The 24502-nt window shown below is 35.3% G+C and overlaps 1 protein-coding gene across 4 annotated transcripts in view; it reads left to right on the top strand.

Moving 5' to 3' along the window:
- Positions 1-24502, top strand: part of VPS13D (vacuolar protein sorting 13 homolog D) — a 104414-nt gene that overhangs the window by 30884 nt on the left and 49028 nt on the right. For 2 of the 4 annotated variants that reach the window (XM_068658866.1, XM_068658865.1), the window contains exons 29-54: positions 806-918; positions 1478-1687; positions 3519-3784; positions 3938-4071; positions 5261-5416; positions 5788-6010; positions 6885-6959; positions 7657-7863; positions 8398-8487; positions 9395-9535; positions 10700-10822; positions 11484-11558; positions 13907-14012; positions 14347-14499; positions 15138-15273; positions 16269-16316; positions 17808-17958; positions 18603-18813; positions 19175-19422; positions 20102-20293; positions 20911-21037; positions 21689-21831; positions 22283-22413; positions 22649-22824; positions 22954-23077; positions 23910-24145. In XM_068658866.1, coding sequence (XP_068514967.1) covers positions 806-918; positions 1478-1687; positions 3519-3784; positions 3938-4071; positions 5261-5416; positions 5788-6010; positions 6885-6959; positions 7657-7863; positions 8398-8487; positions 9395-9535; positions 10700-10822; positions 11484-11558; positions 13907-14012; positions 14347-14499; positions 15138-15273; positions 16269-16316; positions 17808-17958; positions 18603-18813; positions 19175-19422; positions 20102-20293; positions 20911-21037; positions 21689-21831; positions 22283-22413; positions 22649-22824; positions 22954-23077; positions 23910-24145 — 3995 coding nt within the window. The remainder of the gene's footprint in view (positions 1-805; positions 919-1477; positions 1688-3518; positions 3785-3937; positions 4072-5260; positions 5417-5787; positions 6011-6884; positions 6960-7656; positions 7864-8397; positions 8488-9394; positions 9536-10699; positions 10823-11483; positions 11559-13906; positions 14013-14346; positions 14500-15137; positions 15274-16268; positions 16317-17807; positions 17959-18602; positions 18814-19174; positions 19423-20101; positions 20294-20910; positions 21038-21688; positions 21832-22282; positions 22414-22648; positions 22825-22953; positions 23078-23909; positions 24146-24502) is intronic. The other 2 variants (XM_068658868.1, XM_068658867.1) reach the window with 1 other exon arrangement.

The raw sequence follows: 24502 nt of genomic DNA, 5'->3' as shown, positions 1-24502 counted from the left end.
GACTTAGAAGGTGACTAAAAGATCAAATGGAATGTTTATTACTTTGTGTCAAAACCCCTTACCTTACAAATCTGAAAGAATTTCAGTAATAGAAGCTTTACAGCAGGGCTACTCTTTTTTTTTTGTTGATGATCAGGTTTCCAAGCATTGCCCATCTTCTAGAGCTGTTGTCAAGTACTGTTCTCACAGGATGAATGTGGGCAGCAGCTGGAAACAATCAGGTGTTATTATTACTGGGAAGAGTTCTTGAGTGGCATGTTTTCTCTTGATCTTACAGGACTTCCAAGCTTTATGTTGCACAGCTATAATCTTTTATTTAGAAACAAAAATTAATATTTTATGTGACCACAGCAGGCAAAAATTAGTAGGATACATCTGGTATTCGCTTAAGAACTATGGCAAGAATGGGTAGAGTTCTCTTAATGTGAATATGCTGTTCTTGTCAGGCTTCTCACCTAAAATATTTTTAAAATTTCCAGATACCACAAATCATTTAATAATAGAAGGCACCTGAAACTGCAAGAGTTATTAGCAGTTTTATTTTGGGGGGATGAGAAAAGGGAAGTATTTTGTTTGAGAACAAGGAAATTACAAAACTTATATGAAAAAGATTAATAGACATTATTGAAGTTGGAGGCTACAATGTTGTGAAATGTAACTTTTGTTCCCCAGCAATGGTTAATGAAACTCTTTGAAGGAGAAAGACACTCTAACTGTTTGCATTTGTCCTAAGTAACAAAATTTAATTGAGGAATCAAACGTAAACAGATGTTCTTAAAAGAATGTTGTTGTTTACCACTTTCAGACAGTTCTGAGTGGAGAAGTGTATACTTCTATGTCTTTCCTCATTGACATGGTTAATGTGAGTCTGGAACTGATGGATCCAAAAGGAAAGGATGGATGCAGCTCTTTAGCTAGGTATGAATTTTCTTTTGTTACTGAATACATTATCTGAAACACTATGCTCATCTGAGACATTGTAGGATGGGAATTAAGGCAATACATGAATTTATGATTTCATAATTTAACAAAATAGCATTTCTTAATTTTAGTCCTAATTGAGAGTCTCAGCTGTTCTGAAGGATGAAAGAGAACGACGCTGTTCAAAAAGTACTCTCTTTCTAGTCATCCTTGAAATCACAGTTCAGAAATCAGTTGACTTGACTAACACAGTCAAGTTTATGCTGTTTCAGAAGCAACATAGAAAGAACATACTTGACTAACTGTGCTGTTTCAGAAGCATGTCTCTACTGTGCTCTTGTTTCAATCCAGAAGGTTCTGCATCAGAGGTAAGCAGTACACACAGTACAGATCCAATTTGCATCGCTGTGGCATGAGATGTGATTATAGTTGTTTCAGAAAATAGATTAAAAAAGATATTAGCAATATACCTTGCATATCTCTAAACCAAGTGACATCTGGATATAAATGAGCTGCAAGATCTTTAATTGTATTATTTTGCTTTTTATTCCACTAGGTTTGATTTTAAGAAATCTAAGTTACTTTTTGAAAGCTCTTCAAATAGAACGAAGTCTGTAAACTTAGTTTCCCATTCCATGATGGCATTTGACACACGGTATGCTGGACAAAAGTCTACTGCAGGCACGCCCAATGTGTTCAATTGCATCTTTCAGTCATCAAAGAATACTAGTAGTCCGGGAGCAATCCAGATTGAACTGCATTACAGGTTGGTAGTTCTGAGATTTTTTTAAGTGTTGCGGTTTTTTTGTTTGTTTGTTTGTTTTTGTGTGTGTGCATGTGGTTTTTGTTTGTTTATTTAAATCAGTATTGCTTAAAGCTACTTGCTAAGTCTGGCCTATCACTGTACATTCATTATTATGAATACATGTTGCACAAATTTTCCAGTAGGTGTCACACATCTCTTTCCAACAGTATCAAATAAGTACAGCAATTACACTTCATTCAAAAAACGCTCTCTGCTTGCTTTACTGTATCCTATCCCACGTTGTTTTTCTCATCTAAATATCCTAGGATGCTTAAAAGTATCAGAAAGTGGATGACTGGTTCTAATTTAATATTGAAAAAAATAATATAAAATACAATGTCAACATTCAACTTTATTGTCACAGTGTTGTATTGAGGGATGTTAACTAACAAAAATGAAGATGAAGGTGGGTGACTATAAGTGTTACGTTCACTTTAGATCAGGCCCCCTGACCAAACTTAGCTTTCCAACAGTTTTATATTCATATGATGCCTCCTTGAAGCAGTTACAGCAGCAACATAGAAAGAAAAAAAAAAAGACTACTTTAGTCCAATGGAAGATGCTGAAGATATTTGTTCTGAAGCTCTATGCAATTGAGAGAAATTTGTTGTACAGATTTGGAGAATACATGATGGTTTTAAGTACTTGATGTTTTTCTAAATGCAAACTTAGCCTTTAAGATTTTGACTTGAATAAAACTAAAATCCTGTGGGATTATGAAAACAAACAAAGGAGCAACAACTGAAATGTTCTGGATTTTCCTATGATCATTGATCTAGTATCTGCTTAGTTTGGAGGTTTGTTTGCTCAGCATAGCCTAATCTGTTTTATGAGCAGTTGTTTCATGGAATTTTCCTCCCAAGTGTTATGCTTTTAAATTATAGCCACATAAGCATGTGTTAGATTTTTATTGGTGAGAGCATCCTTGGCACTAGATGTAAGCTTTTGCAGAGCTCCAAGATAGCATTATACTGGTTCGTGTCTTTTGGAAATATCCTGGAGAGCCAGGGAGAGTTAAAGGATTTTAATGCTGGAAGCAGCACAGGCAGGCTGCTTCTTACAAAGGAATTACAGTTCTTTGGAGATTTTATATTCCAGAATAGGTTGGATATAAAATTGTTTCATGGAGTTTAAGCTCTTAGATTATTTTCCAGTTAGCATGACCAAATATAATTGGTATTCCAGATCATGAAGTCAAACAGTTTTAGCCTTCTTAACCAGATACTGAGAATGGGATGCTAAAAGTTCAGGAAGTCTAGCGTTTCTTCTGAATGACAAAGAAACTTCCTGTGCTACAAAATGCTGTCAGGGTGTGAGAGGAAACACATTGCATGTCTGATCTTTCAAAGGGGCATGGAGCCAGGTCTAAATTTCATGCACAGCATGTTAGCTTTGATACTGAACAGATGTAAAGTAGTAATAGTCTCAGTTTAAAAAACCTGAGTTATTGCAAATTAATAATGCAAATGTATAAAAGGAGCTTTTATAATCTAATTGCTTGTTACATAGTTTTTAAATTTACCTTTTGTATCATTACAATTTAGAAGCTGTCAAAGTTTTGTATAATTTAAGATATGTTGGGTTTCTGTGTGTACAACAACTTGATGAATTTCAGTCTGCTTAAAAATAGATTTTTTTGAAGGCCAGACATTCTGTAAATTACATGTACCCCTGTAAAGCTCCACAGAGTAGTAATACTGTCTGGCAAGTAAGAACTCTATTCTCAACATAATTTTAAATATAACCAAAATGTAAAATTCTAAAGTATGCTTCTTTGTCTGTTTTTTAATAGGTCTACTAAGGATTCCTCTAGTTTTACAGTTGTACTGAACAATCTTCGTGTATTTCTAATATTTGACTGGTTGTTACTTGTTCACGACTTTTTATATACTCCTGGAGATACCAAAAAGCGGGAAAATCCCCTTCCTTCCCGGCAACGCACTTACAGCAGTGAAACAACTGTAGTTCCAAAAACAGTGAAAAGTGGAGTAGTTACAAAACGTTCATCACTGCATGTGTCTACAGAAAAACAACTGGAAGTTAAGGTTAATGTGACAGGTAAATGGGATCTTTTCTGTTTAAAAGCCATGTGATAGGTACAAACCGGACCTGTAAAAGGCAGACAATAAAGAATCCTGCTAGAAATGCTTAAAGTACTTTAATGGTATTTCAACTGCTGTTGTTTATTATTAAACATTCTGTTTTGTTCAGGAACAGAATTTGTGGTCGTTGAAGACGTGTCTTGTTTTGATACCAATGCAATTATTTTGAAGGGAACTACTGTTCTCACTTACAAGCCCAAGTTGTTAGATCGTCCTTTCTCTGGAAGTTTGTTTGGCATTGAGGTAAGTAGAAATAACCTTGCTTTTGTAAAATATCTAAAATTAGATTAAATTGAGAAGATGCTTGAAATAGATGTTCTACAGAAGTAGTCTAAAGATCATTTTTAGTGTGTTAATTCCCGTCAGGTGCTGTTATTCTACAGCAGTTTTAAAAATGAATTTGTATTTTTTTGTGCTAAGACACCGAAACACTTGGCTATAATCTCACAGAATCACACAGAATTTCTAGGTTGGAAGAGACCTCAAGATCATTGAGTCCAACCTCTGACCTAACACTAACAGTCCTCCACTAAACCATATCCCTAAACTCTACATCTAAACGTCTTTTAAAGACCTCCAGGGATGGTGACTCCACCACTTCCCTGGGCAGCCCATTCCAATGTCTCACAACCCTTTCGGTAAAGAAGTTCTTCCTAAGATCCAACCTAAAACTCCCCTGGTGCAACTTTATCCCATTCCCCCTCGTCCCAAAATATTGCCAGCTAATAATCCAGTTTTCAACCATAAACTGTCAAATTAATTTGGGGCATAACTGGACAGGCAGAAGCCAATGTGTTCAGTAAAGGCCTGCAGGTTATAATCATAATTGATTTGAGGTGAACAAGCAGTATTGTGCCATTGGAATATATGTGAGTAGGGATCTTTTTTGATTAGGAGTTTTGAGTATACAAAGTGATCCTGAATCCTGTTCAGCAAAGTAGGACCACAGCTTGTATGCTGTGGCCAGTCCTGGGTGAACAGATTTGAAGAAGCTATGAACAATTGAGAGGAAAGCAGCAAGAACACTGAGAGCTGAGGAGTACCTAAAACATCAAGTTTAAAAAAATTTGTCTGGAAAAAGAAGGCTGTGCAGAAATGCGATAAATTTTAAATGTTGTAGACCAAAGAACAAAACACTTCCCATATCTGTGATGGGAGGGGTAGTGGAATTATCCCAGCAATAATGGAACTATTTGGTTGGATATCAGAATCTTTTTTCCTGAATTTAGAGCATAGTGGGGCACTGGAAGAAGTTGTCTGGAAAGATTTTGGAATCTCTGCTGCCTTAAAGTTTACAAAGGAATTGTCTGTAGAGAACAATTTGGTTATAGTTCATATTGTTTTGTGGTTGAGAGTCAGTCTATGATTTCAAGGCCATTGCCAGGCTTGTGCTCTCATATTCTAATTCTTTTACATTATTTTTAATTCATAGGTTTTTTCATGCCGTTTAGGAAATGAACAAGAGACTGCACTTTCAATTATTGATCCAGTACAAATTCACATGGAACTTCTTGAGAATCCTTCCTACCCACGTCATTCAGGACTGTTGGATGCTTTCAACAGTGGTGATTTTCCTCCTATTCTGGAGGTAATATTAAAGGACTGAATAAGACTATATGCAGTATAGGATACGTGATTGTAATCTTATGCTGATTTTTCATACGCAAGAATCCAATGAATAATTTCAACTGTAGAAGACGTGTTTTTCCCATTATACAAAAGCAAAACATTTACTGTACCACTCCCCACTGTACTGCCCCACTACTTATGCTCTTGATAATTAGTAGGTAATAACAGAAGTTTAATAATTTTATTCCTGGAGCTTTAAAACAGAATTTCCATCAGATTTTAATATTAAATTTTGTCTTTCTTTCAAAGAAGATTTGTTATTATCCAAAGTAAACAAGAGAAATGTATAGAAAGGGGTAACTGTCTTTTTTTTTTTTCTTTCCCATTTAGATTCAGTTGCAAGCACTGGATATCAGACTGTCCTACAATGATGTTCAACTCTTCTTGGCAATCGCTAAATCAATTCCTCAACAGACCAGTGCAGCTGTGCCTGACTCAACTGTATCGACTGCTAAAAGTACGACTAACACTGGTTCATCACTGGTGAATGAAACTTCTTGCTTCACAAATGAAAACAGAGAGATACCCAAACGTGTTTTGGATCCTCTTGTTGGTACGTTCTTAACCACTGGAGTGAAGTCGTTTCTTTTCTAAGGAAGGTTTCAGCAGTGTAAAGCTAGACTACGTACTTAACACAGAAGATATCTTCATTGTGAAAAAGCCTTCATTTCATCGATTTGAATTGTCTGAAGATTACATTATACTGATGATACTATAAAAAATAGTAGAATGTTTTGTTGTTTCTTTTCTGCTTTTAGTATGTCAGATTGTTTTACAGACAATTTTAGAAGTGTCGGTTGTCATTATACATCATCATGATGAAATACTTAGAAAATACTTAACAGGGGTGAGGTGCTACATCTTCATACTTATTTAACTGGTAATGAAATGGAAACCATCATAATAATCATAACCCAACTATCTCTTCATGTCCAGCAACATATTATTCTGTTTTGGTGACACTGCTTTTTTGCAAATTAAAAATTGCATGTGGTTGCTGGCTGACAATGAATAAATACACACCAGTGAAAAAGGCTTCCTTCCCTGCTACTATGTTCTTGAGTCACATGTTTTGTTCAAAATAAGTGATGAATTGTGTTCCAGATGAAGGATTTGGTGTACAAAAAAAAAATTATCTTATTCCCAATAGAAATAGTCCCAAATGAAATCTGTGGGAGTATGTTAACTTTCTGCAGGAACATAAAAATAGTTCATAATAGATGCACACGTATGCACAGGATTTTTGGAAGTTGCATTTTTTTTTTGTAAAAGCAGCACTGAATCTTATGCTCTTTCTACAGCTGCAATCTTAAATGAAACACAGAAAATGCTTTTTTTCATACAAGTGTATATTTATATAGTTTCAGAAATTAAAACAAGTTAAGTAGATAACTGACATGGATCTGTATTTAACTGCTTAATTGCAGAGATGCAGCTGGCTCGCCTTCAGGAATTGGGATTCAGTATGGAAGATTGTCGTCATGCTCTTCTGGCTTGCCAAGGTAACCTCAAATAGTTTTAGTTGGCCTTTCAGATTGTTCATGTTATCTAACTTTCAGGTTGTAAGGTAGCTGATGGACAGACAGTATTTCCCTCTCTTCTTTACTTTGGCCTGCAATTACTGAAATTGTCTCTGTGTTGACCTCTTCTTAAGTATTCTCATTTATCTGTTGCCTAAAAGCCACCCTCCAAAGATTCTTCTTTGCTTTCGGAACGTCATGTGTGGGCCGTTTGGGTGGGTGGGTGGTGGTGGTGGTTGTTTTTTATGGTGTATTCCATATTTCTTATGGTGATCTTATCCATCACTTTATCTTTCGAGCAAGTATTCTTTGGAGCAAGTAGTCTCCCCCTGTTGAATTGTGTATTTTACATATTTCTACATGCAATATGTAGCAAGATTGTTATTGGATTCTTTTTCTTCAGCATTGGATGTTTCCCACCTTCTTTATAGGCACTTGTAGCATTTAATATAGGTTCATATTATGTTTCAACTTGGTTTGCAAATGTCAAACAATTCTTATTCTTAGAGAACACTTATATTTATAATCTTGCCATATATGTTATTGAATAGAACACACTGAAGATACTGTTAATGTTTTGCTACCCTTTCTAAGGGAAAGGGAATTAATTTGTTTCCATATGTTTTTTACATCATCAACTACATTCTCAATGAAATGTACTTGTTTGGTTTTGTCTAAGGTGACTTAAACAAAGCAGCAAGTTGGTTATTTAAGAATGCTGAACCTTTGCAATCACTTTCCCTGACTTCCTCTGGTCAAGATACCCGGGGGATTGTGCCTTTTCAGTTCATCTCTGGAGTAGAAATAAAAGCAGAAAGTATATGTATTTGCTTTATTGATGACTGCATGGACTGTGATGTTCCTCTTGCTGAGTTAACATTTTCACGTGAGTATCTGTTTTGCTAAGTGAGTTGCATAAAATTACTATCAGTTACTGCATATGTTTCTTAGGACAGGTGAGATTTTAATTGACGCTATTTTGGCGGTGGTGGTTGTGTGGCTGTTTTTTGTTGGTGGTGGTTTTATAATAGAAGAAATATACCTGTATCTATTAATGCCTATCACAAGCAATCTGTTATGCTTAAGAAACTGTAGTGGTGTTACTTTTTATTTGTGTAGTAATAATGCTTAGAAGTTATTGCTAAGAATCCAGGTTCTGCTTAAAATAATCACTGAAGAAAATCATATGGATATGCTGTCACTATACTTTTTTTAAAGTACTTTATTTGATTAAACATATTTCTGCTTCAGTAAAAATAGCTTGCTTCTTGAGTGAAAAGAAAACAATTTGGAGTACTTTGATATGCTTTTTGTACCATTTCAATTTAAGACACACATCTTCCTATTGCTTATTCATGCTTCAGTGGTTTGAGAAACTTGATCACACTTGTTTTGCATAACATTCACTTTTTTTCGGCAGGTTTGAATTTTCTCCAAAATTTGAGAGCCAACCCTGAAGTCAAAGCTCATTTTACCCTCTCCGGAGACTATTATAACCGTGAGCTTTCAGGTATAAAATACTGAGGGTTTCTTTATTTAGGTTTAGGAATACAATCTTGTGTTCAACAGGAGCATGAAATTCACCCAATATGAGATAGCATATATGATAATGTGAAAGACTGAATGTGTGTGTTTGTGTATGTGTGTGGTCCTGAACAAGATATCATAGTTTGATATCTGATGGAAGGGTGTGGAAAGCAGAGAGGCTGCTGTTACAAAAATTAGACTGAAGTTTGCTTGTAATTATTGTGTTTCTGGATAACCTTTTTATGTAGTTACGTAACTACCTGTCTCTGTATTTACTTATCTTTTTTTAATGCCTAATTGCTTTGAAGCATTCATTATCCATTTTAGGATGGAATAGGACATGAAAAAAACGATTAGGATGAAGACGATGAATTACCAATTGTAATTTATATTCTAGTTACAAAAAAGCAAGTTATGCCTCAGTACAGGCCAGCCACTGACGAAACTAACCTAGTTGTCTTTTTTCTCTGAATTGAAAACTGAAGTTTTCTGTTACAAAGTTGATGGTAATGACCTCAGGAATTCTGTCAATATCAAGGTGTTTTTTTTAATATTTGAAAACACGTAGGATTTTTAACAGCTATTTCAGAGTTTGTTCCAGGTGCATCACTCCAGTATAAAACTGATTTCCATTTAACACTTTTCTCAGAATTAAGATATTTCTGCAAGTCTCTACATAATAGTATACTCTGGTTCAAATAGAGGAGCTGGAGCAACTTTGTATTAGTTAGCAAATTAAATCTGTAGGCATACAAGTTCATCTTGAACACAGATTGAAAGTAAGGGAGCTCATTATTGAAGCTGTATTATTAAACACTTAGGTATGTAAACAGCATTCCAATGTGGCCTTCAAACATGTAACGTATGTGTCATTTTCTGTTTGGTTTCAGGCTGGGAACCATTTATTGAGCCGTGGCCATGCTCCGTTTCCTGGCAACAGCATGCATCAACCCGCCTCCACCCTTCCCGACTGAAGCTGGAAATTCAGGCTGAACACCGTTTGGATATAAACATTACCTCTGTTTTCATAGGTATCTAGGAATATTCCCTGAGAGCATCTCTATATAGTCTTAATTTGCACTTTCCTAAAATGATAGGTATTTCTAAATGACTCTTGCTGGTGTCCCATAGACAGAGAAGGAGACTTGGCACAAGTCCCTAGGTACTTCAGGTGATATTGTACACAGGTGTACATTTAGGCAGCCTGCATTTTGTCAGATACTGTGAAAGTGTAAAGACATGAGCTACATATTTTAGAGGTTAGTAGGAATTCTTTCATTGGTCATATGAATTCTATCAAATTCATATGTTACTTGAAATTTATCTTTAATCAGAAACAGGCTTTCATCTAAAGCTTTCCATACTTTACACTGCTTAAAAATACTTTGGTAAGCTCATCAATTTTCAGTACATTGACAGACGTAGTGGGGAGCTGCTTATTTCAATTCTGCGTTTTCTGAAAACTGGAGTTATCAGTTCCCACCTCAGGAAATCAAAATATTTTGTTCATTATTAACTCAAACATCATGGAAGTTTCTGTGTCGTGGGACTATGATTGTGTACGTTATCCAGAAATATTATTGCTTATTCTGCATGCAAATCTCTGTAGTTTGATGGTCATAATTACAAATGTAAAAGGCTGAGCAGGCAGATGAAACAGAAGAGCCTTCCTTGTTCCTTGAATACTCATTTGTTTCTTCAGCAAGGTCTGTGGGGTTGTCAGAAAGAGAGAACGAGGTGGGAGGAAAAGTCTCCACTCAGTGATTCCTAAGAATTCCCATGATGCTTTTTACTACTAGTTATAACAGTAGGCTGATTTATGATTAATAGTGTGCCAGAGTACTCTGTTGTGTCTGCATATTTATGCAGGAATAGGCACGTACATCTTAGAAAAGGGGGAAAAAATAGAGACAGCTTCTGACACAAAAACATCTAAGCTTAATTGCCTCCTCAGAGGGACCTCTTTTGTTGCCAGTGGAGTATCTTGAGACAATAGAATTCCACTGGAAGTTTGAAGAAGGGGGGGATGGAATAAAAATAAAACATTAGAAAAGCACATGGGAAAAGCAGTGAAATTCCTTTAACGTTGCTGTTAAAGTGGACCAACTTTAGCTTTGTGAATTTAACTTACTTTTCAGCTACTTTACTTAAGGCCACCTTGCAGTTATTTACTTTGTATGTTTATATTCCTCTAGAACAGTACACAAGTACCAAACAGTCATGGATGGAAGATTACTGTAAACAGGACAAAGAAGTAAATGCAATCAGTTCAGAAAACTGCACGGGCTCTTCAGTGGATTCACCATGTTTTGGGCAGAGTATGATACTCATTAATCACACTTTGTTTGAAACAGTCCTGACATGCACGGTCATTTGTCTAATGTATTACAAACATAAGTATTTGGTCTTCATAGTATAAAATGAATTGTTAGAAGTATCTGGTAGAAAAGATGAACTATATTCTCTGTTCAGTTGTGTTCTATTCTTTAATAACAAAACCTGCTAGTTCTGCTTCCCTTTCTTAATCACACTTTCTCAGTTAATGAGTGACTATCTTGATTTATAAAAAAAAAAAAAAAAAAAAGTCTTGTGTGTGCAGTTCAGAGATTTTTTTTTATATGATACAAGGCAAACTTTCACCATCCTTCCCAGCCAAACACGTTTGCTTCTAACATGATTGAGATATAAATGAGAATGTGTGTCTGAGGCTATCATAAAAATGAAGATAACCCAATTAACAGCTTTCTGAGGAAGAACACATGATACGTGGAAGCCCTTTTCAAATTCTCTTCTCCCAATGTTATTTCTGAAAGAAGTTTTAGGAACTCAAACGCCAGTCTAGTGTAAGCAAATAGATAGACTCATACACTGATTGAATGATGCTGACTGTGCCTATCTTCCTGATGCATGATGGGGAAGAGATTACCTGCATTTGTGTGTTTTTTCTTACCTCCTAACTTTGTCTTTCCTGTCTGCCAGGCCTTCCTCTTGTCTACCTTAGAACTAGGAGTACAGCCAGTTTGACTAATCTAGAGCATCAAATCTATGCTAGAGGTACTGTATAGCAGAGAGAGATTAAAAGCTTTTTTTCTTTGAAAACTCTTGTACAGTAAATACTGTGTTGTATGAGTAACTCGCCAGTAGACTGGCCTCTCTATTTTAAAAGGAAAACAAAAAACAAAACAGTTAACTGTTTTTAAGCTACTTAACTTAGCGTTTCATCCTGTGTATCACTTCACAGTCTTCTCAGGGCCCTTCAGGAAAGAAGGGAGAAGTATGGGAACTGTGTATGGGAAGAGTGCCTTCTGGGGAAGGTTATATGGATACTCAGTGTCTATTTTTTAGTGAGACAAAATAATGAGATTAAAACCAGCTTAATACAATCACAGTATTTAAATGTCATATTCTAAATATATCTAACAGTCTGTTTATTATACATTTGCTTGAATGAGCATGTGTGTTTAGGTACTTAAAACTTTGGGATAGCTTCAGTAGGAACTTAATCTGTTTTCAGTGAGCCTTAGGAAAGAACATTCCTCATAGATGACCTTTTAATTTGTTTGTTTTATATTTGACACTACTAGCGTTAGGGAAACCCATCCAGTTTGAAGACCTTTTTTTTATATTATTATTATTACTATTTTTTAAAATCTGTGGCATTGTGGAAGACAAAACAGCATATTGGATAAATAAGTTCACATTGTATGAACTGGATAAATGGTATAAGTGGGAGAAAAAGCAATAAAGCTTTTTCTCCCACTTATAAACCTGTGCCAAAATTTAGACTGCCCCTTACAAATATTTGTCTCTTGAGTGCTTGCAGTTTGTTGATGTTTAAGCCAAAAAACAAACAACAGTGCCATCGTTCCCTCCCACTCCTACCCCACTATCCCCCCCCAAAAAAACACCACAAAAAAAACCATATGTGTACACAAACACACATGATAATGTAAAGTGATAGATTTATTTTTCTGAGGTGTTTTTCAGGCAGATTTTTCTGTGGGGAAAATATTTGTTACTGGCTTTTAGTGAGTGTTGCAACTCAGGGAAATGACTAAATGAATTATGAAAAAAATCCTTTTGATTATAAATACTTTGTTTTCAGGCAGTAGTCTCAAGATACAAAATTTATGTATCTTTCAAAAAATCAAGCCACAGTCCACAAAATTATTTTTTTTAAATGTCTCAAAAAAAAAAAAAGAAAAAAATAGCCAATGAATTAAATACTTGAGTAGAAGTTCATATGGCTTCTGGTCTGTGATTTTGTAGAACCTGAGCTAGCCAGAAAATTGTATTAAATCAAGCTCTACACCAAAAAGATTTTTGGCTTTAGTTTGCGTTTGGCAAAAGACAGAGTTTTCATTTTAAAGAAATCAGTGTTTGTAGCATTTAACTGTAAGAAAATTTCTCTGTGAGGTTCAGAGAGATCAGATTCATGGCTCCAATGTAAAAATATTGTCATTCGTTGTCATTTGTTTGGAAGAAAGTTGTATGTGATCATTAGTAACGCCTTCAAAAACTTACCTACCTGCTTCTATTCCCCCTTCTTGCCATTGTAAACTTGTGCTTAATTTATTCTTGGTTAGATGCATGCTGCCTTGGGAAGAGCTGGTCTCAGAGCATGGCATGCTTGAACTTGGTATCAGTCCTCCTTTGGAGTGAATGCAGATAAACCCTGTGAAATATTTAATTTCTGTCTTTGACCAGCTGATTTAATGTGTCTGCCTTCTTTCAGCTTCTCACATACAGAAAGATATGTGCATTTAGGGAGCAGCCATATATCTTCATTTCTAAGTAGTTACTGGGATTTGGCAGGTTTTGTTGTTCTTTTCTTTTTTCTTCCTTTTTTTTTTTTTTCCTTTTAACTCCAAACACAGTAAGTATTTTCACAGACTTGACGTTCTACAGTATGGAATGGAATCTACAGTATGGAAGTTGTGCTTGTTAGTAATGCATACTTGAAAAAAGCTGAACTTCTTACTTAAGTATTGCTGAAGTATTAATTAATATGGGTTTAATATTTTATGAGTGTTTAGATGCACATGAAAAGTTACTTATTATGATGGGGGGGGGTTAGTTGAGTTGTCTGCATGTTGGTTATCAGAGAAGTTTGATATGAAGAAACAAAAGAACAAGTAGATTAAGCTCAATTCCTATTATGTTTTTATTGAATGTTTATGTAATTGTATGACTAAGGAAAACAATTAATGCAGGGGAAGATTTTCTGTACTGTTTCTGTAGTAGCTAATACAATTTTAAATGATTTTAGTTATCTGTTCCTTAGATTACTTTTCCAGAGTTCATGTAGGTTGTGGTTCTCCAGTCATTGTGTCGTCCTGTATCAGCGTCTGATGAGTATTTTTCTCGTAAATGTTTAGACAACTCTGTATTTTGTTTTATAGCTGAGATGAAGACCCCAAAACGTAGACAGCCATTTGTCCCATTTGCTCTAAGAAATCATACTGGATGCACTCTGTGGTTTGCTACCCTGACTACAACACCTACCCGGTAAGAAGCTGTTGTGGGGTCACTTTGACAATACTTGTCTGGCTTCCTTGGGATGTGAGCCAAACACTATTGTTTTCAGTTATCTTGTTTTCTTGCAGGGAATCCTAGACAACTCCAAATCTATCTTAGTTAAGAGCCTTTTCTTTAACAGTGAGGTGGCATTAATAATAATTTTTTCAAGAGACCTGAGAGAATATGAAAACCACTCAGGTCTACATGCATTATGCGTACATTCTTACTGCAGGAATTTTGTGGACTGAGGCAGACTAAAAATGACTTGTTACTTGAAGTAGTCATTTTGTCAATTTATAAGATGGTATGATTCTCTTTACAGGGCTGCATTATCTCACAGTGGGAGTCCAGGTGTTGTTCCTGAGGAAAATGGGACGTTACTGGATGATGCCCATAATGTCAGTGAGTGGAAAGAAGTTAACACAGGGGAAGAAATTCCATTTGAATTTGAAGCCAGAGGGAAACTCAGACACAGGTGAAGGAACCAGGCAGTGAGATGCATTTTGACACACTCATACATGAAACTCATGGGTTCATAGTTGGGAGGACACTAGCAGATAATAAATACATATATATATTATTATTATTTACCAATTTACCTTGCAGTGTTTTGTTTTTAAATATTTAAAACTCACATATAGTATGAAACTATCAATGGTTTAGCAAGCAGCTTATATTGTGATAGGTGGAAGCTGTTCCTAGATATGAGTTGAGGTTAGATCATTAAAAGGTTTTAGAAAGACGTAGGGTCTTCAGTTGCAAATCATATGTCCTGTATTCTAACGGTCTGTGGTTGGGAGTACTGGCTGTTGAGCATAAGCATTATCAGCATTAAGAACTATAAGAACTAATAAATATTTAGCATTCTTTTTTGTTTACTTGTATGACTTAGTTGTACTTATTTCTCTGTGCTCATCAGGGAGTGGATCAATTAAACAGACAAAACGTCAAGTCTGTCTTTGTCCATGAAATGAAAAAACTTGAGATTTTTTTAAATGGCTAATTAGGGAGATTCTTTCCTCATAATCCAGAGGACATATTTTATATGAATGGTTGGTATTTGCATTGTAAGATAAATATTTAATAGTAATTCAACGTAATCTAAACTGGTAGGCACACGCATGATCTGAGAATTCATCAGTTGCAAGTGAGAGTAAATGGCTGGGAAGAAGTCAGTCCAGTATCTGTAGACAAGGTTGGAACCTTTTTCCGATACGCTGCACCAGACAAGAACTCATCTTCTTCTACTGTAAGTTGTGATTTTGAGTGTGAATCTTCACGGGATATGTAACTTAAGATTAATGATGTCCGCCAAGATTTTGGTCTTAAAGTGACTGCTGTATGAAGTTGTCCTCTTTCAAGATAGCTTGGACTGGGAGAGTTTGAAAGTGCTAACTGGCTGTTTTATGCACAACCGAAACACAGAATAGTCAGCAGTTTAAACTGTGCTTAGCAGTCAGAACTTCTAATGACAGAACTAATATGTTTGTGACAGCATCAGGGTCTCATGGAGATTAAGCTTTAAATCACCACAGCATTTCAGCAACTATTTTTATTTCATTTATTGCAGCCATGTTTTTTTCTGTGGTTAATTTCCTTAAAATAAACAACATTGGCAATTTCCTGTAAGTCTAGAGATTGTTGAAATATGTGGCTGCTTAGACAAAATATACTTGTCATGAAGGAAAAATATGATTGTAATAACCAGCAGGCTAGCAGTTGTGGCTGAGGCTCAATGATAGAAATGATATTACCAGATTTTGAAGCTACATTTAAAGACTAGCTATTGAAGGTTGTTGAAGAATGAAGAAATTGTAAGTGGACTTTTTGACTTAAAACAGGATTGGAATTTGCTTCTAACCGCAACCAATAATAAGAGCGACTAGTCTCTTGTTTGAATAATTTCTGATGATTTCATATTCAGGTGTAAAAAGCATCATCTTTATATGCAACTTGGTTCGTGAAGGAAAAGAATGCAAATTAAAAAGAATTGCTTTTCAGGAATATCCACGGATTTTTTTTCCCTCAATGAACACTTCTCCTTCAACTTACTTTCTTTTTAAAGCAGTATTACAATTGGACTTTGCTAATATAGTTCTGATTTGTTTTCAAAATTTTATTGAGGATCAGAAAGAATAAACAAAGAATGTGTTTAGTTTATTGTTCTGTAATAATGTTCTGTATTACAGCTGTCAGTTATAGCTTAAAGTGAACACATACCTTTCTTGTTTACTTTTCTCCCAGGTTGGAAGCCCCATAAATAGAACAAATATAATCCATCCACAAGTTTATGTGAGTATATATGTTCACTTTTTGAAAGCTTCTTAAATAAGACCAGTGTAATTCTACAAGTGAACTGTTTTGTTTATTTTTTTCCACCCTTTTGGTGAGAAACAAAAGTAAAGCAAACAAAAAGTTTCCAAATCAGAGCAAGTATTTTCATGTCATTTAACATTCATCACTATTGTAAATGATTGTTTAAAGAGTGGATCTTAATGTCCAGAACGTGATTTCCAGCATGTGAGCACTTACAAAATGTGGTTTTCAGGATACAAGTGGCAATGCCTCTTAGAAGAGCAGCTCAGGGCAAAGAAGACATGAATGTTTTGAGTATACTCTACCTTGGTTTTGAATTTTGACACATAGTATTTAATAAATTAATTAATAGTAATTAATAAAACGCATTAAAACGCATTAAACTATATATTAATTTACTTTCTTGAATGGATTACAAACTGAACGATAGCTTAGTAACTAAGTATTATCTGCTCTTCAGCTGTGACAAGATTCCTCAAATACAGGATTTTATAGTCTGAATAGACAATGGTGCTAGGCTTATCTCCACGTAATAAAACTCTTACTTTTGAACTACTGAAGCAATGCAGCCAATCATCTACCTTCTTACAAAGTTTGGGGTGATAATTTTTTTTTTTAAGCACATTGAAATAAGTGCAGGTTTAAGTCTCTACTATGTAGTTAATTTCCATAAAGATCATACTTTATGGTTACAAAATTTGCTATGCCATTTAAAAAAATGGAGAAGTAAAATATGCTCTGGTGCATAAACATTTTGATCTAAATAACAGTAGCAGAAGAGTTAAAGTACATGTATTTCTCTTTTGAGACTGCCTAAATATATAATATACTACTATATCTTGTCAAAATCTAAAGTGATATGAACCCAAAATCAACATGCATAAATAGTAGGATCGTAAACCATACTTCTGATGCTAAAACCTTGACTCACTAAACACTAAAGCTGGGTTGTGAAAACTCACTGATTTGTGTAATCAAGCTGTATTAATTGAAATATCGTCTTCACAGAGTTTATTGAACACAGTAACGCATACATTTGAAGGTAAAATTTGTCAAGTATCATCTACTCTCCCTGCTACTGCTGGCAGAGAGAAAAATATTTGAGTAATTGTTCTCCTTATTCCGCCTGAGTAAGGCTTGGAATTCAAACGTCAGGAATTTATAAAATAATGTAATTGTGTTATTGTGTATAAAGTGTGCTTTTAGAATCTACACCATTCTTACTAGAGCTTTTATCATTTAGGAAAGGATATGAAGTTAGTAGTGGTTAGAAATGCTTCTTGATCACTTTACTGTGTTTTGGCAAGGAAGAAGAGTATTATAAACCATAATTTTGAAAGTACATGTATCTCGGTTGCTCTCAGTTCACAAGTTTTCACTCCAGCAATTATAGCTTCAAAATTGATAGCGCCCTCTATTAGATAAAATTATTACCTGAGCTTTTTATTGCTTTTATCTATCTTGCAGTTTTCTTCATTGCCTCCAGTTCGTGTGGTATTTGAAGTAACCATGGAAGGTAGCGCTCGGAAAGTGATAACAGTGCGCTCAGCCTTGATTGTGAAGAACAAGCTGGAAACACCAATGGAACTAAGACTAGATAGTCCTTCTGCTCCTGACAGTAAGTGTTATATGTTCCTTCCGTACTATACAAAATCTTCAGTTTTGAAGAAAATTCCTTGCTGCTTCTAACGGTTAACAGCAAAGTAGACCTCCCTGTATGGGGAATGGGGAATGTTAAGAAGATAGTGATCATCAAGGTAAGCTAAAGAACCTAGAGTAAGATTTTTCCTTATTGCTCAAACAGAGAAAGCTGAGACTCTGTTAAGATGGATTTGTATATTCTGTATGTAGTATGTTGTATCTTCTGGCAGTAGTCTAGGTTTCAGTCTAGGTTTGTTAGCATGCAGAGGTACAGTCTAGAAATGTAGTGACATGCTGAAAACATGCCCAAAACATGATGAATGTGTTCTTTTTGGAATATGCGTTTCCACTGAAGCGTCCAAGGAGAAAGAATTGGAACTTCAGCAACTTTTTAGTCTGCTCCAAGTTTCAGATTCACATGCCTAAATTTGTCTGCTGACAGATTAATAGGGCTTAAAGCAATGGATTGATATTTGGAATGTACATGAAGTAGCTAGTGTTTAATTTTAAGTGTAATTCATTGCTTTGAAAATATATTGAGACTTACTATTTGAAAATGATACAATTTTCAGTAAAGGGGCCAGTTTTGATATGTATATTTTCTTTTCTGTTTGGTTGCAGAACCTGTCATTCTTCCAGCAGTTATGCCAGGAGATTCATTTCCTATTCCCCTCCATCTTACATCGTGGCGCTTACAAGCCAGGCCAAAAGGACTGGGAGTCTTTTTCTGTAAGGCTCCAATTCATTGGACTACTGTTCAAAAGACAGCAGAAGTATGTAGCAGCAAGCAAGAGTGTCATTCAATGGAGTCTGAAAATAGCCGATTTTTCAGGTAATTTACGACCTAATTATTTTTCTGTAACCTGTAATCCTCTTCTGATAAATGCAATACCATTAAATTAAATAATAGGAAAGAAAATATGTAGAGATAAATGCGTCTGCAGTATAATGGGATGTTTTCCTTGGTCACTCGAATAATCAGAAGCATTGAATGCATAACAACTCTATTTCTGTAGGGCTCCTTGAAGCCCCTCTGACAGTAGCTGTTAGCAAATGTCTATTAATATGTATTGCAAAAGAGGAACTGCTAGGAAATAGAGTATGGACTTTTTACCCAAACTCAAGCTTCAGTTATTCCATTGAGTTTGTTAACTTCTTCTCACTTCTTCTCACACACTTCTATGTCTTCACAGGTTTTGTGTGGCGATAAAGAAAGAAAATTACCCTGATTACATGCCCTCCCACATATTTTCTGACAGCGCTAAACAGATTTTCAGACAGCCTGGGCATACTATTTATCTCTTGCCAACTGTGGTAATCTGTAACTTGCTGCCTTGTGAACTTGAGTTTTATGTTAAAGGGATGCCAATTAATGGGACACTTAAACCTGGCAAGGAGGCAGCATTGCACACAGCTGATACATCTCAGAACATTGAGCTTGGTAAGGCAATTTATAAGATGCCACTTTCTAATCCTCCTAGAGGAGCACCTGAGAAATAACTATTTCCGTTTATGAGGAACAGTGATAAAATATTGGGAAAATAGTAATAATAACCAAAAAAAAAAAATTGAAAACATTTATATGCATTTATATGATGATTTCATTGGGTTGCAGTGCTTCTTACAGTTAATAGCCAAGTGCACACATCCAAAAAATAAAAAGTTAATATTCCAGTCGTTCCCCTAGATCTGTTAGCTGTCTTGCTCTGTTTCTTATTTGGCTCTTTCCTGAGAGTGGAAACAGTGGAAACTGGAGAGAACAGTGATAAAGACAGGAATGAATCAAATAACTCTCCAAATTTATGAGTGTTTTTGCTGTTTTCTGTCTGACAGAGAACATGTGCATTTTCAACACCGGCTGGACTTCTGATGCTTAAGGCAATAATTAGCCATAAGTGGAGTTCCTTTATAAAACGTTTTTTCTGCTTTTGACTTAAAATTAAGCATTTATTAATGAGGTTAGAGATTAATACACTGAGTAGTTTTTAAAGTTAACGTGGTTAACCTCTATGAAATATTTAGAAAGACCAAAAAATGTGAAAAACTAAACTGTATACTTACCAGAAGCTAATGTTTGTTTTTTGTTTATTTGTTTGTTTGTTTGTTTGTTTTTTACCTAGGGGTATTGCTAGAAAACTTTCCAATCTGTAAAGAGCTATTGATTCCTCCTGGGACACAAAACTACATGGTGCGGATGCGATTGTATGATGTCAACAAGCGACTGCTAAATTTGACTATAAGGATTGTATGTCTTGCTGAAGGTTCTCTAAAAATATTCATTTCAGCACCATATTGGTTAATCAACAAAACAGGTAAGTTTACAGTATTTTGATCCATAACTATAATGGTGGAACTTGGAAGATTTTATGCAGAGTTTTTATTTTCTTTCTAGATAAACAGAGCTTTTTAAACACCACTTAATCTTTCCTGCAACTTTAATTCATCTTTTTTTTTTCCAGTGCCAGCACCTCTTGTGTTGTGATTTGCAAATTACTTAGATGTTTTCATTGCTATATTGCAGATTTTTAAACTTGAGCTATTTAATAGACTTGATGTAACTGTAAATAAATCAGCATAGATTAGACTCCTGTTATAACTCTGGCTTTCAATGACTGAAATGCTTTCTGTAAGCAACAAGTCTTCAACAATAAATTGCAGTTACACTGTGTTAATATCTATTGGCATTATCAGAGCTACAGGAGTTCTTTTTTGCTTGCAGCAGACTCCGTGGCTCTCAGCTATAATAGGTTTAGCCCTTAAGCAGGTTAGACATAGAATGAGAAAGAGATTGCATGCAGACTAATGGCTAACATTCCAACAGAAGTATTTTAGGTTGTTCTTTAATTTGCAGTAGTTTTTACCATTCAAATCTTAAATTTGTGCAAAGGTTAAGTATAACCTGACAGGGTTTTTTTTTGTTTTCTTAAAGGATTACCACTTATCTTCAGACAAGATAATGCAAAAACAGATGCTGCAGGTCAGTTTGAAGAGCATGAACTTGCTAGAAGTCTCAGCCCACTTCTGTTCTGTTACGCTGATAAGGAACAGCCAAACTTGTAAGTAATACTGAGAGAAGAGTAGAGGGGCGGAACCTTAGAAAGTATGAAAGTAATCAGCAGAGAATTGGGTGCTGGTATATTAGCATGAATATCATTTTAATTTCTTTTGTCATCTTAAGAAAGGTTAAGTACCTGTTCAGGTACTTAGTTTCTTGGTGCTGAAATAAGCATACTGAATCTTTCAACATTTCCTGCTGAAAACTCCTTAGATGGTTTTATTTTGTGTGCCTTGTATTCATGCTTCTTTTCCAAGGCATCCAAAAACCTGTTTGAAGAGAATTACCAAGTTGTATGAGTATCTTTGTTATCACTAAAAACAATAACAAAATGAGGAAAAAAAATCCAAACTCTAAATGTTAACAGAGTCGTAGCAGTCGCTTACTTGGAAGTCCATGTACAATAGCCTTATACGTGACACAGTCACTGAATCTTCACCCATCTGTTAAAAGAGCTTAGAACTTCCGAAGAAAAATAGGATAGAAATGCAGAATTAATTACTAAAGAGATTTATCATGGCTTCTGATACGGTTATATTAAAACAGAGGTGTTCTTTTTTGTATCTGGGTACACATTTGATTATCAGCATTGTGTTGATATCTGATCCTTTATTTAAATGAGAAAATGTTTGTGTTTTCTTCTTAACCATAGTTGTACAATGCGAATTGGAAAAGGGATCCATCCTGAAGGTATGCCTGGCTGGTGCCAGGGTTTCTCCTTGGATGGTGGTAGTGGTGTCAGAGCCCTTAAAGTGATCCAACATGGAAACCGACCAGGCCTCATTTACAACATTGGTATGTGCTTATGGGAACATTTGAGAAACACTGTGGAACTTGTTAGGACGTGTCAGTGACACGAGAAACAGAAAAACTGCAGAAGGGAAACTTACATTGCTAAAGGTTTTTGAGGCTTCAGGGGAAAAGTATTAGACAAAAGACAGATAGTATTCAAAATAAAGATGTACAAATTTTTAGAATTTTGTTAACTTATAAATCAGTTTTTAGTTATTTTTGCATTTCATCATTGAGTATTAATAACTGTATATACAAACTGTTCTTTCTGTTTCTGTCTTCATTCTTCCATATGCTACTTCTAAGTACGTTTGAAATCCCACTCATTACTGTCTCTGGTTATTTTGAGTGTCTGTATACTGCAAAAGTATTAAAAGATTTGAAGGATAATCTTTTTTTTTTTTTTTTCTTCTTGTAAGTAATAGCTTTGTTTTTAATTTGTTTCTGTTCCAAGGTATTGATGTGAAAAAAGGCAGAGGTCGTTATATTGACACATGCATGGTAACATTTGCACCCCGTTACCTGCTAGATAATAAATCAACCTATAAGCTTGCCTTTGTTCAGCGGGAATTTGCCAGAGGCCAGGTAAGATGGTTCATTTATGTTACTACAATACGTGTAGTTAGTCACAGCATCTTCTAACCAGAAAGAATACAAACATTATACTTGAAAGTATTGTTGGCTGGTTATGACGATCTTTATTCTAATTATGATCATTTGCCTAACAGAGAAATTGCTGTGCTCATATTTGAGAAGTTTATAGATTAATATTGTATTTTTAACACCTATAGGCTATTTGTTTACCAATTTCTATTACTAGGGAACATCCAATCCTGATGGCTATCTCTCCACACTTCCTGGTTCCAGCGTTGTGTTCCACTGGCCACGTAACGATTATGATCAGCTCTTATGTGTGAGATTAATGGATGTCCCAAACTGCATTTGGTCTGGAGGATTTGAGGTCAACAAAAATAACTCATTCCATATTAATATGAGGTAGTTTATTACACAGAAATCTTCTGTAACATGCTTCCATTTTTTAATAGAAGCAGCTGTTTAACACTTATGACTGCAGTAAAACACATCAGAAACCTGCCTCTCATACACTTGTTCTTTCTTGTTCAGGGATACGCTGGGAAAATGCTACTTCTTAAAAGTAGAAATTACTCTTCAAGGAGCCACATACCGTGTTGCATTCAGTGACACAGATCAGTTACCACCACCTTTTCGCATAGACAACTTTTCCAAGGTAAGGGAGCAAAAAGTCAAGATTCTGTTTTCTTTCCCCCTTTCGCCTTTCGCCTTCCCTCTTTCCTCTTTTCCCTTTCCCTTTCCTTATTAAAAGTAGTTCTTTTAGGTTAGGGAGCTGACTAACTTGCAAAATAAAATTAAAACGTGTAGCAAAAAAAGGTCTTGTGATGAAGAGCATCATAAGGATGAGAATATTGTAACAGGATACTAGTTTGTAATCTGAATAACATTTGCGCTTGAATAATGTGCAAAAAGAATTCAGGTGACTGATAGCACTTCCTTTCTGTCTTTGGACTTCTTTACTAAAATGTGTATCTTCCTTGCTTACATTTTGTTTTAGACACCTTACTTCCTTAGTGTTTAAAATGAGAAGTATTACTGAGCTGAAAATAACAAATGTGAGAGATGAAGAAGCAAGTTCCTTATCAGTAATGTTAAAAAAAATCAGAGAATTTTCTTTGCTTATTTTGCAGTACCTTACAAACTGCCTGGTGATCAGAGCAGGAGATAGAGCAATTAATACTTATGGCTGTTTTTATGGATTTTGCTACTGAATTGCGAAATAAAACTTGGCAAGTCTCCTAATTTTGATTAGGAAGATTTGAGACGCTATCATGGGACTAATGACCTTTTAAACCAAAGATGATGGGTAGAAGCAAATTTCTAGTGCCTTTGGGATTATCTTTGAGATCCAAATGGAAGAATGGGGGGAGGGAAGCGAGCTGAACATGTTTCAATGACCAACTCCTTAAAAATGGATAAATGGTAGTAAATAATCTGACTGATTAAGAATTTGTGTGAAACTAAATCCTCTTTCATAACTGTTACAGGTCCCAATTGTTTTTAATCAGCATGGTGTTGTGGAGCCAAGACTATACACTGAAGTGAAGCCTATGACCTCTCTAGATTATGCCTGGGATGAGCCTGTTCTACCACCTTATATAATGCTGACAGTTAAAGGGGCTGGCTCCTCAGAAATCGTTTGTAGCATGAATGACTTCCAAGATAGCAAACAGCTTTATTATGAAAACTTCATTTATATTGCTGCTGCGTACACTTTCTCAGGGTAAGTCTTTATATATTACATTAAAATATTTTGCATGCTTATGGTGTTGTAAGTTTTTATTCTCTTAATGATTGTCATTTTACACCTTTTGAAAGTATTTATAATTCAGGTAAACTTTTCTTGACCATCTAACTAGCAGAAGAAATTCAGAAATTAAAAAGTTTCAGAATGTTGAGTCTGGCAGAGTCAGTAAACTGTGTAACTTATGTTATTTGGTTGTGATAATTTAGCTCTGTAGGTGCAACTTGTCAATGTTTATTTTCTCACATACTGAGGAAGATTTAGCGTGTGGCATCTACTGTCAACCCACTGATCTTAAAAGAGCAAGGATGTTTAATGTCATATTCAGGAACTTGA

This window comes from Anas acuta, chromosome 22 (genome assembly GCF_963932015.1).
Source record: "Anas acuta chromosome 22, bAnaAcu1.1, whole genome shotgun sequence".
Lineage (NCBI taxonomy): Eukaryota > Metazoa > Chordata > Aves > Anseriformes > Anatidae > Anas > Anas acuta.
This window is presented reverse-complemented; position numbering and strand designations above follow the sequence as displayed.